At 31.9% G+C, this 15,149-nt stretch overlaps 1 protein-coding gene across 1 annotated transcript; it reads right to left on the bottom strand.

The window, feature by feature from the left end:
* Positions 1 to 973: 973 nt before the first annotated feature.
* On the bottom strand, positions 974 to 15,147 carry LOC127735809 (uracil-DNA glycosylase-like). Its single transcript, XM_052246190.1, has 8 exons — positions 15,023 to 15,147; positions 13,035 to 13,349; positions 12,266 to 12,361; positions 10,226 to 10,280; positions 7,440 to 7,482; positions 4,634 to 4,722; positions 3,774 to 3,952; positions 974 to 1,499 (listed from the first exon to the last, which is right to left on the bottom strand). Exons 1-8 carry the CDS (start codon positions 15,137 to 15,139, stop codon positions 1,347 to 1,349), a joined length of 1,047 nt encoding a protein of 348 aa, XP_052102150.1. The 5' UTR covers positions 15,140 to 15,147; the 3' UTR covers positions 974 to 1,346.
* Positions 15,148 to 15,149: the final 2 nt, after the last annotated feature.

The raw sequence follows: 15,149 nt of genomic DNA, 5'->3' as shown, positions 1-15,149 counted from the left end.
TTCAGGGGCAGATTTTTCCAAAATATTCAGGATAGATAGAACTTGTTATGATTATGCTGACCAGTTTTACTTTGTCAGTTTTTCTCTACATGCTATAGTTTTAGAGATATTGGCCAAAACTGTTGTTTGACTCCAATGTTCTATTTTTAAACATGGTGACCATATTGGTTGATCAACCTGGACAAAAATCACAAACTTTAAAGATGACATCCTACAGATGAATCAAACTTTGGTTTCAATCTAATGAGCAGTTTCAGAGAGAAATTTTTAAAGAAAGTTTACAGAAGACAGATGACAAATGACAGACACATAGTGATGGCAAAATCTAACATGGGCCGAAAAACTAAAAAAAGTAGTTTGTGTATTAACAATGAAGTAAAAATATGCAATTTAAAAATTTTATCAAATACAATGCATACACATACCCCTAAGCAATATTTAGAATTTTTTTTGCAATATTGGGAAAATATATCTTTAAAATGAATTTCACTAAAATCCATAGAACAATTAAAGCAAGACATTATCATCCATATATTTTACATCTCTATAGGGCATAACTTCCATAATATGAAAATGAGCTTTTTTTTAAAATTTGTTTTAACACATCACATAAAATTTTTATTGAAATTCAAAAGAATATTTAAGCATGAGAGTGCTATCAAGGTCAAATTGACAGACAAACGGACAACTATATATACTTGTTATAATTCATGAGAAAATAAGCTACTCAAAATCTGCATCAAAATTTTAGATTTCATAAGTAAACAAACAAGAAAACTGATTCATTTTTGCAAACTAGACATGCCTCAAATATGAGGAGGGACTAACCACTGTCAGATGATAACCCTGAATATATGAAGCATATTTCTAGATTTATATACCCATAGGTAAATAATTGGCCAAACTGTTTCACATGTACTATAAATTCATTTAATTTCATTTGTATATATTTCATAACTTAAATAATAACCACTGCTTTTACTACTTTTAATAACAAAATAAAACAGTAAAACATAATTTCCTAAAAATCAACACCAATGATTTTTAATACTATAAGAAAATAATATATCCATGATGTAAAATAATTCAGTTTTCACCAATAATGAACACATTAAATGTGTGCAATTTTTTTGTAGGTCCGCTCATTCATTTACACTCTATTTCATTTTAAGGTATTCTGATGTATCCATACTTTGGAGCAAAGGTTAAATCACATTTAGTATACACAACAAGCACTTGTATAGCATACATGAAGTGTAATTAAATTACACCAACACTGATTTTCAGTTGCCGTAAGAAGAAGTTTGGCAGTGTACAGCTTTCATTCAATATCCTAGTCATTCTATTCACTCTTGTGGTGGTAGGTTAGACCAGTCAATAGGAGTTTTGCCATCTTTTGTGAGGATTTTATTACACTCTGAGAAATGTTTGCAGCCAATGAATCCTCTGTGTGCCGACAGCGGAGATGGATGGACTGATTTCAGGATATGATGCTTCTTCTGTAAACAAAATAAAATATAATCATATGTAGCTTGCAACATAAGATTATGATCAAGGATTGGAAATTTTTCCACACAATTTCGGTCATTTTGAGATGATTGAAAAGTTGGTGCCCCTTTCCAAATTGTCGATGTCAACTTCGCTAGATTCATATCATCAACGAACTGCTGTTTCGTCGCATTTACCAAGTAAATGTCTTACCATTACCATGGAGAACAGTTTAGGGAAGGCAATAGTTTAAAATTGAAATGATTTTAATGACTCAAAATGGTAAATCTCTCAGACATTGCATACGTTTCTTTCGATTTTGACAAAAGTTAAAACCGGAAGTTTGCGATAAAGTACGAATAATTCCAGATTCATTTCCGGGATTTGTTTTGTTTATCAAATTGACAGGAAATCACCGGCTTTTTATGTTTTTTTTATTTTATTACCTTTAAAAGTGTTTGAATGTAACAGACAATAGTTGCACTCGTTTAATTTAGCATGAAATCAATTTGCATTTTACGATTAAATATTAAATTTGCTGAAGACAATTTCATGCATGCGTAATATATTGTAAATAAAGCATGAAAAAATAATTTTTTCTCCGTAAATTTAGGTTTAATTTTTAAATCTGATTTGATGATTGTCTTTGCTGAAAAGTAATTAAATAATGAATACACTTGTCAGGGAATTTCAATTTTTGTTAAGAAAGTATTCTGAGCTTTTGATCACTTTCCGGTGTGAATTAAAACCACAGGTAAAAAGTGATTAGCGATCATTAGCCAATGTTTCCCGGAGGCATTGATATAGATATTAGGAGAGCCCTCAGGATTATCAGGATTATCAAACTACTGAAGTGGCAGTTTTATTACAGGAAAGGGATTATAAACAAAAACAAGTGATCACAACTTACACAAGACAGTGCAAAATGGCGATTAAGAAATCCGATTTCAAACATTTAGTTAATGAAATGACCGAAATTACTTCTTTAAAAAAATAAAATTTGTCCTAAATCCCAATTACTCGTTTAGGACAAATAGTTTCATCTTAGGACATGACTGGCATATATGACCGTTTCCGGACCCTTGATTATGATCCAATATTGTCTTAATGCTTAGTCCTGATGAATAATCAGGGATTAACCTTCAGAAGCTATGACAATGCCAAAGCAGTTCACATTTTCTAGAAGTCAAAATTCAAAATCAAATACTGTAAATTCAGAAATTATTGCGAGGTTTTTATTATTGCGAATAATGCGATTCCTTGAGAATCGCAATAATAAGAACTTGTATTCTGATATCTTGTACATATAGCTTTGTGTAGCATTTCCTAAAATCGCAATAATTAAATTCGCATTTTTGCTCATTCTTCAAAAATCGCAATAATAAATACATGCAATAATTTCTGAATTTACAGTATCTGTCTTAGAAAGGAGATAACAGTTTTGAATTCTATCAACTCTTTTCTATGATAATTTTGAGGTAAATCTACTTGTGTCAGGAAAACGAAAACGGAAACAGTTTTTGAAGCTAAAGGATTCAGTGGCTCATAGAAATTGCATTTTCAAACACTCGTTTGCTTGAAATATATTGCAGAACGTAAGTCAACACGTTAAACGGTGATGCAATGCCAAAAAATATTGTCAGACTCGATCAACCTACGTTATTGACACACGTGTTAAGGTAAACTGCTTGTTACTCTTTGAAAAGTTTATGGATGCTCAACCTTAGTTATTTATCTACATTATATATATATCAAAATTTGACAGCACAATTCGCTACGGTTCCTGAGATTTCAATGATCAAAACTACGAGGTTGTTTTTGGATGTAGCACATGTCAAATTAATTCTGGTCAGGCAAACAGCTCATGCAAATAAAATTTCGGCCAGGGAATCCCACGAAAAAATAAAATACAGGAGTGAAAGTGTACCCAGCAACCTGGTTTTAACTGAACGAATTTGTGAGCTTAACCCAAGTTAAGAGGGAAAGTTTTCGGTTTGAAATCCTGAGTCATCTTATTTTTTTTAAACATGAGAATATTAAAAGCTTGCCATATAGTTTTGGTGTTTTTCCATCATTTAGACCATACATGTATGTGGAGATCATGATATCTATGTTTTGTAGTTGTTGGGATTGTGGTCTCATTGACGTTTACTACACACCTTAAATCCATACAGGAAAGAACTACATCCTCTACATAATAAAAAATATTACATGTATAAATGAATTAAAAACTTATAAGAACATTTTGTTAACAAAATGAAGAGCATCACTTTTCTTACAGCTACCTTATCAATATAAGCTCCTTTCTTTTGAGCATAAGCTCCCCACAGCATAAACACTATACCGGAACGATTTTTATTCAGCCAAGAAATAACAGCATCTGTTAGTTTCTCCCAACCTTTGTCTTTGTGAGAATTTGCTTGGCTTGCCCTCACAGTCAAACAGGCATTCAACAGCAGTACACCTAGTTTGAAAAAAGAAATTTCTCACATACCAAAAAAGTATCAAACTATAAAGTTTCCATTGAGCCTGTGTTTCTCAATGTATTATCGACTAATTTTCCTCTACCGATAAGATCTTTTCATTAAAATCACATTGTTCATTTTTAAAAGCTGATCTTTCAAAGTAAATGCATCAATAAAAAGTATATTAAAAGGTAATTTTATTGAAACATAAACAAGAGTGATTAATAGGCTAAAATAGATCCTGTATTCTTGCATGGAAGGTCTTTGTCAAGAGGTTGATAAAGAGGAGAAAATAAAATAAACTACAGGCTTAAATGAACCAGTATCACTGCCCTGTGTACCTACTACTGCAACTTTTACCTCTAAAAACTAATGAATAATTGCAGTGTAATTTGATTTCAACTGTTAACTGGATTCAAACAAAAAACTTCAATGAAAAATTTCCACATGATCAATATTATTCAACTAATAAATTAAATGCTGCTGAGAAACAAAGTTAATGCAAAAAGGGGGAAAATACAACACAAATATGTACATTAAAAGATTTCTACAATAAAACAAAGTTTTTAAAATCACAAAATTGTTATCTTGTTAAATATGGTTTGCAGTGATTTGCAAAGTCTTATATAACCTTGCCTGTGTCAACAAATACATTTCGGATGAACTAATGAACAACCTACCTTGCTCAGACCAACCTGTCAATGTTCCATGTCCTGGATGTTTGAATCCTTCAATGTCATTCACCAATTCTTTATACATATTGACAAGGCTGGAAAAAAAACAGTTCAACATACTGTGGATTCATTTATTTGTAGGCACTTAACAGACTACACGAATGAATTTTATTTTTACAGGACATTTGGTCTGGTAAACAACCTAGCTTTACCAGACCGAATTAAATTTTACCAGACCAATTTTTTTTTACATCAAATTATATATTATCTGACAAAATACAAACAAACTTATGGTTGTTAACTTGTGCCCTACTCCTCTCCAAAAACGCACAAAAACAAAATCATGTGACAAGAGTGTAAAAGTGATGAAAGTTGTGCACAATTGCCTGAATGCATTTCAGTGATAAAGAAAAGTAATGTCATATTTTAATGGATTTGACCTGAAAATTATTTGTGAACTAAAATTATTTAGAGTTTCTGTATGAAATATTTCCTGTTTCTTCCCTCTTTTTCATATATCTTGGTTTTCAATTCTAGTGTTTATATTTCACAGCTGTATTTTGTGACCGGCTTGGATTTTAAAAAATTTATTTATTGTATTTGATCGGCAAACCCAGGGTATTTGCCTTATCCGTTCCCGGAATCTGATCCGGTATTGTCTACATTTCCGGTTGATGGCAGCCATTGTTGTTTTCGTCAGTCAGATATGTTTTTACCCGGATTTTCACATTACTTGTAGGCGATTTTCGGCATAAAGCTAGCGGTTGAACAAAATAAACATCGCTGTCATGAATAATAAAGATGAAAATGAATTTTGAGATCGTTTGGGAATTTTGCTAGAATGCTAGAAAAACCATGAAAAATAAACAACACCGGACATTCGGACCGGAATTCAACAAAATTTTACCAGACCGATCCATTATTCACCGGATTTGTCCGACGGTCCGACGCATTTCGTGTAGTCTGACCTAATTTCGTGGATTGAGGGAAAATGTATTTTTGTGGACATTTAATTTTGCCAAACTTTGTATACAAGCCTATAGAAAATTTGTACTTTGTTACAACATTTCAATGTGCGGTTCACTTTTACTCACAAAATCCACGAAAATTGGTATCCCACAAATAGTAATGAACCCACAGTAGGCAAACTACTATTACAAAGTGTGTCTTGTCCACAAAGCTTAATAATCCTTATATTATAATTCTGTCTTGTCCACAAAGCTTAATAATCCTTATATTATAATTCTGTCTTGTCCACAAAGCTTAATAATCCTTATATTATAAATATGTCTTGTCCACAAAGCTTAATAATCCTTATATTATAATTCAAACTATAATGGAAGTCAAGTTTAGTTAAGTATAAAAGATAGAAATGTTGGGTCACTTGAGATCTTAAGAAATGACCTGAACATTAAACTTAATACAAACCAATGAAGTGTAAAATATAGGTCAGTGTGGCATAATTTCATAAGAGACTGTTACATTCCTCAGATTAATCCTTACACCAGTTTGGTAAATTTTAAGTAAATTACTTTCGGAGATATTTTCTCATAACGCTTTGTACACATAAAAATGGCTTTACTAACTTCTTCATGAAATTTCATATTCTAAACCAAATAAACATATAGTTATAGCAAATTGCTGATAAAAAGAATAATGGAATTCTATGTTTGAATACTGACTTCATCAGCTCAGTGATAGTGATATAATTTTTCGTAGAATGCTGTCACACTCTGCTCCACACATCCTTGTCAGTAATTTGTTTTTTGGTCACTTAAGTTGTTAGCAAGGTCAAAAAAAAAGAAAAAAAGTAATGGTCACTTTATAATTCTATTATTTCTTACTTGCATTTTAATTACCAATTATACAGTAATTATCAAGACAATGTTTAAATCTTTGTCCTTTAATTGTAAGTGGATAGTTGTCTTTTTGGCAGTCATACCACATCTTCTTCATACTATTTTAAGTGCTTTTTCTGTTATGATTTTTCTTTCTTGTTCTATTATTAATCTTTTGTTGTTTCACTGCCCAGATAAATGAATAATGAATATGAAAATAACACTATAAATGTGGAGTATCTGAAGCACTTTTTGGGTTTACCTTCTTTAGGAAGGCTATAGCTAAAACCCTAAAATTGATAGCCAAGGATTTACAAATAATTGAGGAGGTATATGACCAAAATGAACCTAAAAAGAATAGCCAAATCCACCTGAGGTCAACTCTACCTGAAGGAGTTGGAACCTTATTTTCTGAATTATTTCTAAATTTATCATGACATGAGACCCTCTTGGACTAGTAGTCCACCAAGAGAGGTATTGACCCAGACAATAGGGATGGTTGAGATCTCAAATAACTAGTACAATCCTGATACTAGTTTATGTGCCTGTCTTTGGTCAGGTTGTAATTTGTTATAACTGAAAATTTATAGTTTTTTTTCATTTTTAGAATTTGGTGTTGAAAGACTTTCCATATTGTAAAAAAAAAACGAGTCTATTTTTCAAGACCATGTTTTATTCTGGTTGCCATTTTGTTTATCATGTCATTGGGTTGCTGTTTCTTTAACATTTATCCTACATTTCATTTTATTCATATCTACTCACCATGAATTTTATTTTTTTCAATTTACCAAGGGGAATAACTCAAAAGTTCTTTAACCTGTGATGTTGAAAATTAAGGATGTCAGTTGTACTAAACAACTTGAGAGTATATTTGGAACATCCAAGTATCTGTTATGATAATAATACTCAAGTTATGTTTCAGATCAGTTATATAACATAGCATTCCTGTAATATGTGTTTTTAAAGCAATTTACCTTGGTGGAGGAGTCACTCCCTTCTGTACACTAAAACAAAGACCTGAAGCAATATATAAATTTTGACATAATAATATCATGAATACATAAAACTACTTACTATAAATTCAGAAATTATTGTGGGCATTTATTATTGCGATTGTTGAAGAATGGACAAAAATGTGAGATTAGTGATTGCTATTTCAGGAAAATTAGCATACAGATATAATTATGAGATATCAGAATGCAAGATTCTTATTATTGCAATACTCATTGAGGGTCCGCTGGGAAAATCTACAAAAGAACCCCATTCAGCTATCTTTATTATTTGAGGAAAACCATTGAAGAGCGAAGTTAAATTTTGCTAACGTTCCACACTGTAAAGTTTCAGGAATCTGGGTTGAAAACTGTAGGAGTTGATTACCGTCCTTTGGTATGTATAGTGCGCACATTTATATCCTGGGTCATTTTTCTTGTAAGAGGGGTGCACGTTATACATGCCTACAGACATTTTCTTAGTCTTTTTTCAGGTCCAAACTCCGACAAAGAAATTTCCAGGAGAAGTGAAGAGTACGGAATATTTTTGCTAAAACCTCGATTGTTTTTATGTTTTACATGTTATATTTGTAATATGTATCTTATTGTTTTTGATTTGTCATGTTTTATTCATATAAAAAAACACATTTTATATCTCTGTAGTTACGTTTATCGTGTAAATTTGTCCATCTGTTTGCAATCCAGAAATTTGCCATATCTTAATAAAGACACAATAAAGCTTTTGTTGTCGGTTAAATTAGCCTCTGTGTTCCTTGTTGTCATAACTTACTGTTTTTGACTGTGTTCATCATGGAGAGTAGAAGAAAAGTGTATGAAAATTGAATAAACCACGCTCGTTTTGAAAAGATAAACCGCCAGTTTTTCTAATGTATCAGGTGATGGCCAGTCATGTGGGTCAGTCATGTGACTTGAAGTTGTAAAGTGATGATTTAGTCTATGAGAAGTTTATTTTCATAAATACATCTTCGTTTCTACTTTGTAACTTTTAAACAACTGTTTTAAACCGTTCAAGAAATTACGATTGAAAACATTATAATCCCATAATTGTAACCTAAACGAATTTAATTAGGAATGAAAGAACCTTAGTGAGCGCGCTCACATACCCCACGTCCCCACATTGTCATTGGAGAAATAAAATAAGTGTAAGAAAAAAAAATTGTATCAAAAAAAAAAATTGAATCATAATTTCCTGTCAATATGCACATCTACGTAGTATGACCTTATTATCTGAAAAGGTTTCATGAAATTCGGTTGTGTGGTTTGAGAGGAGTTGCGATGACAAACTGTTGCAGTAGTACATTAAAGTAAATAAGTTCAAAGGGGCGTAACTCCTAGAAAAAGAATTGAATCGTAATTTCCTGTCGATATGCACAACTAAATAGTATGTCCTTATTATCTAAAAAGGTTTCGTGAAATTCTGTTGTGTGGTTTGAGAGGAGTTGCGATGACAAAAGGTTGCAGTAGTATATTGGGCAAATAAGTTCAAAGGGGCGTAACTCCTAAAAAAAAAAATTGAATCGTAATTTCCTGTCAATATGCACATCTACGTAGTATGTCCTTATTATCTGAAAAGGTTTCATGAAATTCTGTTGTGTGGTTTGAGAGGAGTTGCGATGACAAACTGTTGCAGTAGTACATTAAAGTAAATAAGTTCAAAGGGGCGTAACTCCTAGAAAAAGAATTGAATCGTAATTTCCTGTCGATATGCACAACTACATAGTATGTCCTTATTATCTAAAAAGGTTTCATGAAATTCTGTTGTGTGGTTTGAGATCACCCCCAGTTTTTGGTGGGGTTCGTGTTGCTTAGTCTTTAGTTTTCTATGTTGTGTCATCTGTACTATTATTTGTCTGTTTGTCTTTTTATTTTTGGCCATGGCGTTGTCAGTTTGTTTTCGATCTATGAGTTTGACTGTCCCTCTGGTATCTTTCGTCCCTCTTTTAGAGGAGATGCGATGACAAGAAACAGGACTGACGGACTGATGGACGGACGGACAGACAGACGGACGGACGGGTCAAAAACATTATACCCTCCGCAACTCATTGCGTGGGGTATAACAAGGTGAACCTGTCACTGATTTGTTTTGACATCAATTAGACTCGTTGATTGAGGTGTGATAATCCGGATTAACAGCTAGAATCAACAAACAAAAAATAAAAATAATGAGATTTTAACAATTTATTACAGCACTAATGATGTTAATGATAACCATTTGACTGATTAATTTGGATATTTAATCTTGTCCTTGATACTTAAACAATTTATTAAATTAAAAATACAAACTTAAATGTAGATTTATCTCAATCTAATAAAATTCTTATTCATTTGTCAGAATATTTGCAATTTCATTTAATATCGTATTCCGTTCGGAATTCTCCGACATCAGTGTCCATTTAAAAAACTTCCTGTTTACCGATAGACTTCCTGTTTGCCGATTTTGGAGCTGTAACTTTTCCGAAAATGTCTATGAGTCTTATACGAACAATAAACTTCTTTTCTCACGTTTCTTGGACCATAAAGGGGGTGCGCACTATACACAAATGCGCACTTTACACCCCAAATGACGGTACACAAAATAGGTACCAACTTTTCCCTACCCGCCCACCCATCTCCCCAACATCACCATACTCTAAGCCGGTTTTGAACTTTACCAACCTGGCCAAAAATTACCACAACAGAATTTATTAAGGTTAGCCAGTTTATATGAGCAGTAAGTAAATGTTGTTTTAGTTATATATGTAATAGCTCACCATGTGCTTGTCTTGGTCCATGGTAAGGATCCTGTCCTAGTATTACTACTTTTACCTAATGATGTAGAAAAACAGTAAATTACCAATTACAGTAAACCTTAAAACATTACTTGCTGTATTTATATTTCATAAAATGTACAATCTTCCACAAGTCTTGCTTCTTTTATAAAACAGAACACAGTGTTCTCCCCAGGATTTTTGGATAGCACCAGGGTAACGCGTGTGAACAGCTTGGTGAAATGATTCATACAATCAGTTGTGTCGCGTGGCGTCGCTATATTTCTAGTTACTGCAGTTTTTATGTCTCTTGTTTTAATTCTGTGGTACTGTGTTACATGTATGTCAGAATATTATTGGTTAAAAAGATCAATTAACAGTTTGTATACTTTTAATATTTTTTAAAAATAAATAAAACATGATTCATTACATGATATTCATCTAAATTTAAAGTAATTAAATATAAAATCCATGATCAATAAAAATAAAATATCATTCAAACAGGAACATATATATTGTTAGATATACTGTTCCCTGATTCAAAAGAGAACAAAAATGTTCAATTTAAAAAACTTTCTAGTTTCTAGAAAGAAAGTTGTTGTATGTGAAAGGATTCCTGTCATAAGGAGATTTAAAATTAACAAGAAAAAAATAGTGTTATTATTTGAACCAGTTTCTATCTTGAATTTTAATAAAAAGAAATTTTTCATAAATTTTAAAATATTTTGCCATAGATTTCATGTACATGTAAATATTAACCTTTCTTGTCTTTGGTGATAATCAAACATATATACAGACTTAATACTGCACTGAAATCTAAATCTTTATTTGTCATGATCCATTTAAAAAAAAATCCTAAATCTATAAATTTATCTTAGGTCTATAGATCTATAAGTCATATTCAATGTCAACAACATTTTCCCGCCAAAATGACAGGAAGTAGATATAAATAGATTTAACATGTGCTTATGGATTAAAATTGCAAGATCACTTCTGTTATTCATTAATGATCATATGGATATAGATATCCAGTTTGAATGTACAGTCATGCATTTTATTTATTAAATAGAATAGATTGCAGTTAATTGTAAATAATCTTGAATATTCTACGTGAACTAACTGGGTCATATGATCCTTCCCCTTTGAATTACTTGTTGACAGTTTGAAACCGGAATATCATGCAATAACTATGTCATAGTTAAAGATAATTTTGGCCATGGTTTAATCAGAGACATATAAAACTATAATATAAATATTGAGCTAACTTTATAATGTACAAAATATGTACCGTCGTATGTACAACTATCGGGTCAAAACGGTTTGTGTACAAAGTATTTGCCGACTTGTCAGGTGGTGAGTGAAGCCTTAAAATAGTTATCTTTGATCATAAAGTTATGATCTCTAAATTAAAACACAAAAGAATCATGTAAAAAGTGTTAATTACATCGATTAAATCCAATCAACAAAGGTTAACCTCATAAAGGTAAATCGATCACGTGGTGTAAACAATCTGTGTTGAACTGGTTTGAACTGGTCAAATTTCACCTGGAGTTTTATACCGCACGGAAAAGATTTAACAAGTCGTTTAAAACTTTACCGATTTACGATTTTTTAACTGAAAATTTTAGCACCACGAAGAAAAATTATACATCGCGGTAAGAACGGTACCACCACGGTAAAAAATTATACATCGCGGGCCCGCGGTCCTTTAAGGGCCTGGGGAGAACACTGCAACATTGCACTACCTAAGATATAAACATCTTCCTGTAGATATTTCACAGATTTGGAACAACTTTATGATTGTTGAAAGATAGTAATTTTCATTATTAATTCATTATTTCATCTTGCTGCTGTTTTCAGGCAATATGAGAAGAACCAATTATCCATTTAATTATGTGTACCCAACATTTAGTAAAATAACAAAATCAAATATTTAAAGGCATCATTCAAGTGAATCCCTTTTTTGAAGTGCATGATTGTTATTTGGACTGATATATAATATGTCACTGGATTCAGCACTAGAATCTATAATTACAAACTTACATCATTGACATTACAATACCTTGTCCAGCTAAAGACCTGGTCAGCAGGAGGATAAATTGTTCCTTTTTTTCTTTCTGATTCTACAAACTTTGACAACTGTAAATAAACAATATTATAAAAATATTCTTTTAAGCAGGATACATGTATACAAAAACAGAAGTATCAGTATTATAATGCTGTTGATATGTCACTTAGAATTTTTTCCTGTATACTCAAATACAAAAATCATTGTTGGCACATTTCTGCTCAGATTTGAATCAACTTTTACCACTAGAAGCAGAATTGTCAGAGGTTTATCTGGTTTCTTAATTTTCACAAAATATAAGGAAAATGCACAATAGCTTCAAAGATACATTTGGTACTAATGATTGGTCAAAGCTTTACATAGGTTTCTAAAGAACTCTCTGAATGAGAAGGAAACAGAACTACAACTTTGTATCATCTTCAATTTGTAGAGTATGAATAAGCCTAAAGAGTCTACAGTAGGCTTCTGATTTAATTCCACCATGTCTTGTATACTGTAAATTCAGAAATTATTGAGAGGTTTTAATTAATGCCAATAATTTGACTGGTTGAGTATCGCAATAATAAAAACTTGCAATTGGATATTTATAAATGGCACTCTGTATGCAGATTTTCTTGAAATTGTTATAGTTAATCTTGCATAATTGTCCATGTTTCAAAAATCGCAATAATAAATGCATGCAATAATTCTGAATTTACAGTATCTAAAAATAGTATTTCTTCATCATCTTAAAACAAACTTTACCTCAACAAAGTATGGTTTAGTAAATTCCTCCTGAAGAGCTTTATACCAGGAATCACCGATGTTTGTCAATAATCCATTAGTCTGTTTCTCTCTTAGCTTTGCTAAAGCAGCAGCTTTATTCTCATTCACTCGATCTTTCTGTTCTGGGGACAAACATTCAGTTCTAGGCATATCACCACCAGGAGAGGATGAAAGGTCCTTGTCTGGACTTTTATCATCTTTCTTTAAAAGAGGGGCTGGTTCTTTTTTGGCAAAATTTGTTTCTGGTAAAGGAGGAATATTTTCACAGTCTATTCTTGCTTTCTTTGGAAATTTCTGTATGACAAAAAAATACAGTACTAGTTTAAACATTAGTATCTTGATAATGGACAGACAGCTGTATTGGTAAAATAATCTGGAGCCTGATGGAGATACATTGTACCATAGGTTAAGGGCAATAATAAAGAGGTATTTAAGTCACTCTACCTTAAGGAGCTACCATTTGATTTTTATGGGGGGACTAGGATGAAATTTGAAAAAAAAGGCAGGACAGGAGTTTTGAGTAAAAAAAAAGGCAGGATGAGCAACTTGGAAAAAAAAAAAAAGGCAGGATGACAATTTATGTAAAAAAAGTCAGGATAAACTAATAAAAAAAAAAGGCAGGACTGATAAGAGTGGAAAATAAAAAGGCAGGACAGAGATTACAACTAAAAAAAAAAGGCAGGACCAAATTTTTCATCCTAGCCCCCCCCCCCCCCCCCCCTAAAAATCAAATAGTAGCTCCCTTAATACATGTATATTGACCTTTTTTTTTATATATATCTACTACACATGTACTAGAGTACTAAGTACCAGAGACATATATACATATATAAAAACAAACAAAAAAGTAGTTCAAGTTGAAAAATAGCAGTTTAATTTGTATAATCCAAATTTGTTCAAAAAATTTTCAATTTCAAGTACATAATTTTGAAGCAGCTTAAAACTAGAGGCTCCAAGGAGTCTGAATCGCTCACCTAGCATTTTTGCATTAAAATGATACAATGCAGCAAGAATATTTGGGTAGAATAGAAATTGTGTGGGCCAAAATCTTCCTTGCTTATCTTATAACTTTTGCTGGACCTAGATTTTGTCCAACCATTAAAGTTTTCAAAATAAAAGGTCAAAATGATTTCAATGTATCTGTTAATAGTTTTCAAGATACAAGGTAAAACACTACAATTGGTCAAAAAAACTGAGGAGCAATAATTCCTAAAATGAGTTGACTGATGATGTTGGTTAAGGGTTGGTCACTACTCCTAATTTTTGGCCATGACAAAGTCGATGCAATATTTTACAATATTGATGCATCTTTGGACTTATCGGTTTTTGAAAATGATGAGTCCAGACAGATTTTCAGGAGTCCTCCGGACTCATTGACTCGCCTTAGTGAGAACCCTGATTTTGGTTTTCCAATTATTTTCTTCCAGTGACAAATGATTTAGCCATCAGAAGACAACTAGTTTAAGGTTGACATACTAAAAAGATTCTGACAACAGAAATAGGTATGTTATGCATCATTTTGTAGATAATTTAATGTAGATTTCCAACATAAGGTTTTATATGGTATAGACAACCCCAGAATCGAAATATAATGGAAATTCGCAACTGTGTGACATTTCTCCAAAATATGAGATAAGTGTTATTTTGAAGAATATATTTTTTTTTCAGAGACAAGTGCCTGCAACTACAGTCAATCTATTGGTCCCAGATTTGATTTTACCCAGATCAGTGTGTCAAATCATTACATGCATGCTGGGACTATTATACTAGTATAATAAATAGTCCTAGATGCAAGACACTATTACAATTTATATGTTTAAATCATTCTATTCTAAATTTTGTATCAATCATCAATCATACTTTATAAGCATATATAATTTTGCCTTGGATGTTCAGCTCAGATAAAGACATGTGTAAGATCAGATAATGGGCACTTAAAATTCAATAAACTTGTTTGTTGCATGTACCTCTAAAGCTTCAGTATTTTGCCGTTTTTCAGGTGAAACTTTTGTGAAAAATGATGAAATCTTTGCTTGATTATTCATTATTATTCTAAAACGTTGAATGTTGTTATTGAGAACCATGCGGAACTTT

Source organism: Mytilus californianus, unplaced genomic scaffold (assembly GCF_021869535.1).
Source record: "Mytilus californianus isolate M0D057914Y unplaced genomic scaffold, xbMytCali1.0.p SCAF_3, whole genome shotgun sequence".
NCBI lineage: Eukaryota > Metazoa > Mollusca > Bivalvia > Mytilida > Mytilidae > Mytilus > Mytilus californianus.
This window is presented reverse-complemented; position numbering and strand designations above follow the sequence as displayed.

Excerpts from the sequence above, each read along its gene's own strand:
- LOC127735809 (XM_052246190.1), bottom strand. The coding sequence starts at position 15,139 with ATGGTTCTCAATAACAACATTCAACGTTTTAGAATAATAATGAATAAT. Across the intron at positions 13,350-15,022 it reads AAAATACTGAAGCTTTAGAG|AAATTTCCAAAGAAAGCAAG; the intron begins GTACATGCAACA and ends TTTGTCATACAG. Across the intron at positions 1,500-3,773 it reads AAGGAGCTTATATTGATAAG|AAGAAGCATCATATCCTGAA; the intron begins GTAGCTGTAAGA and ends TTTTGTTTACAG.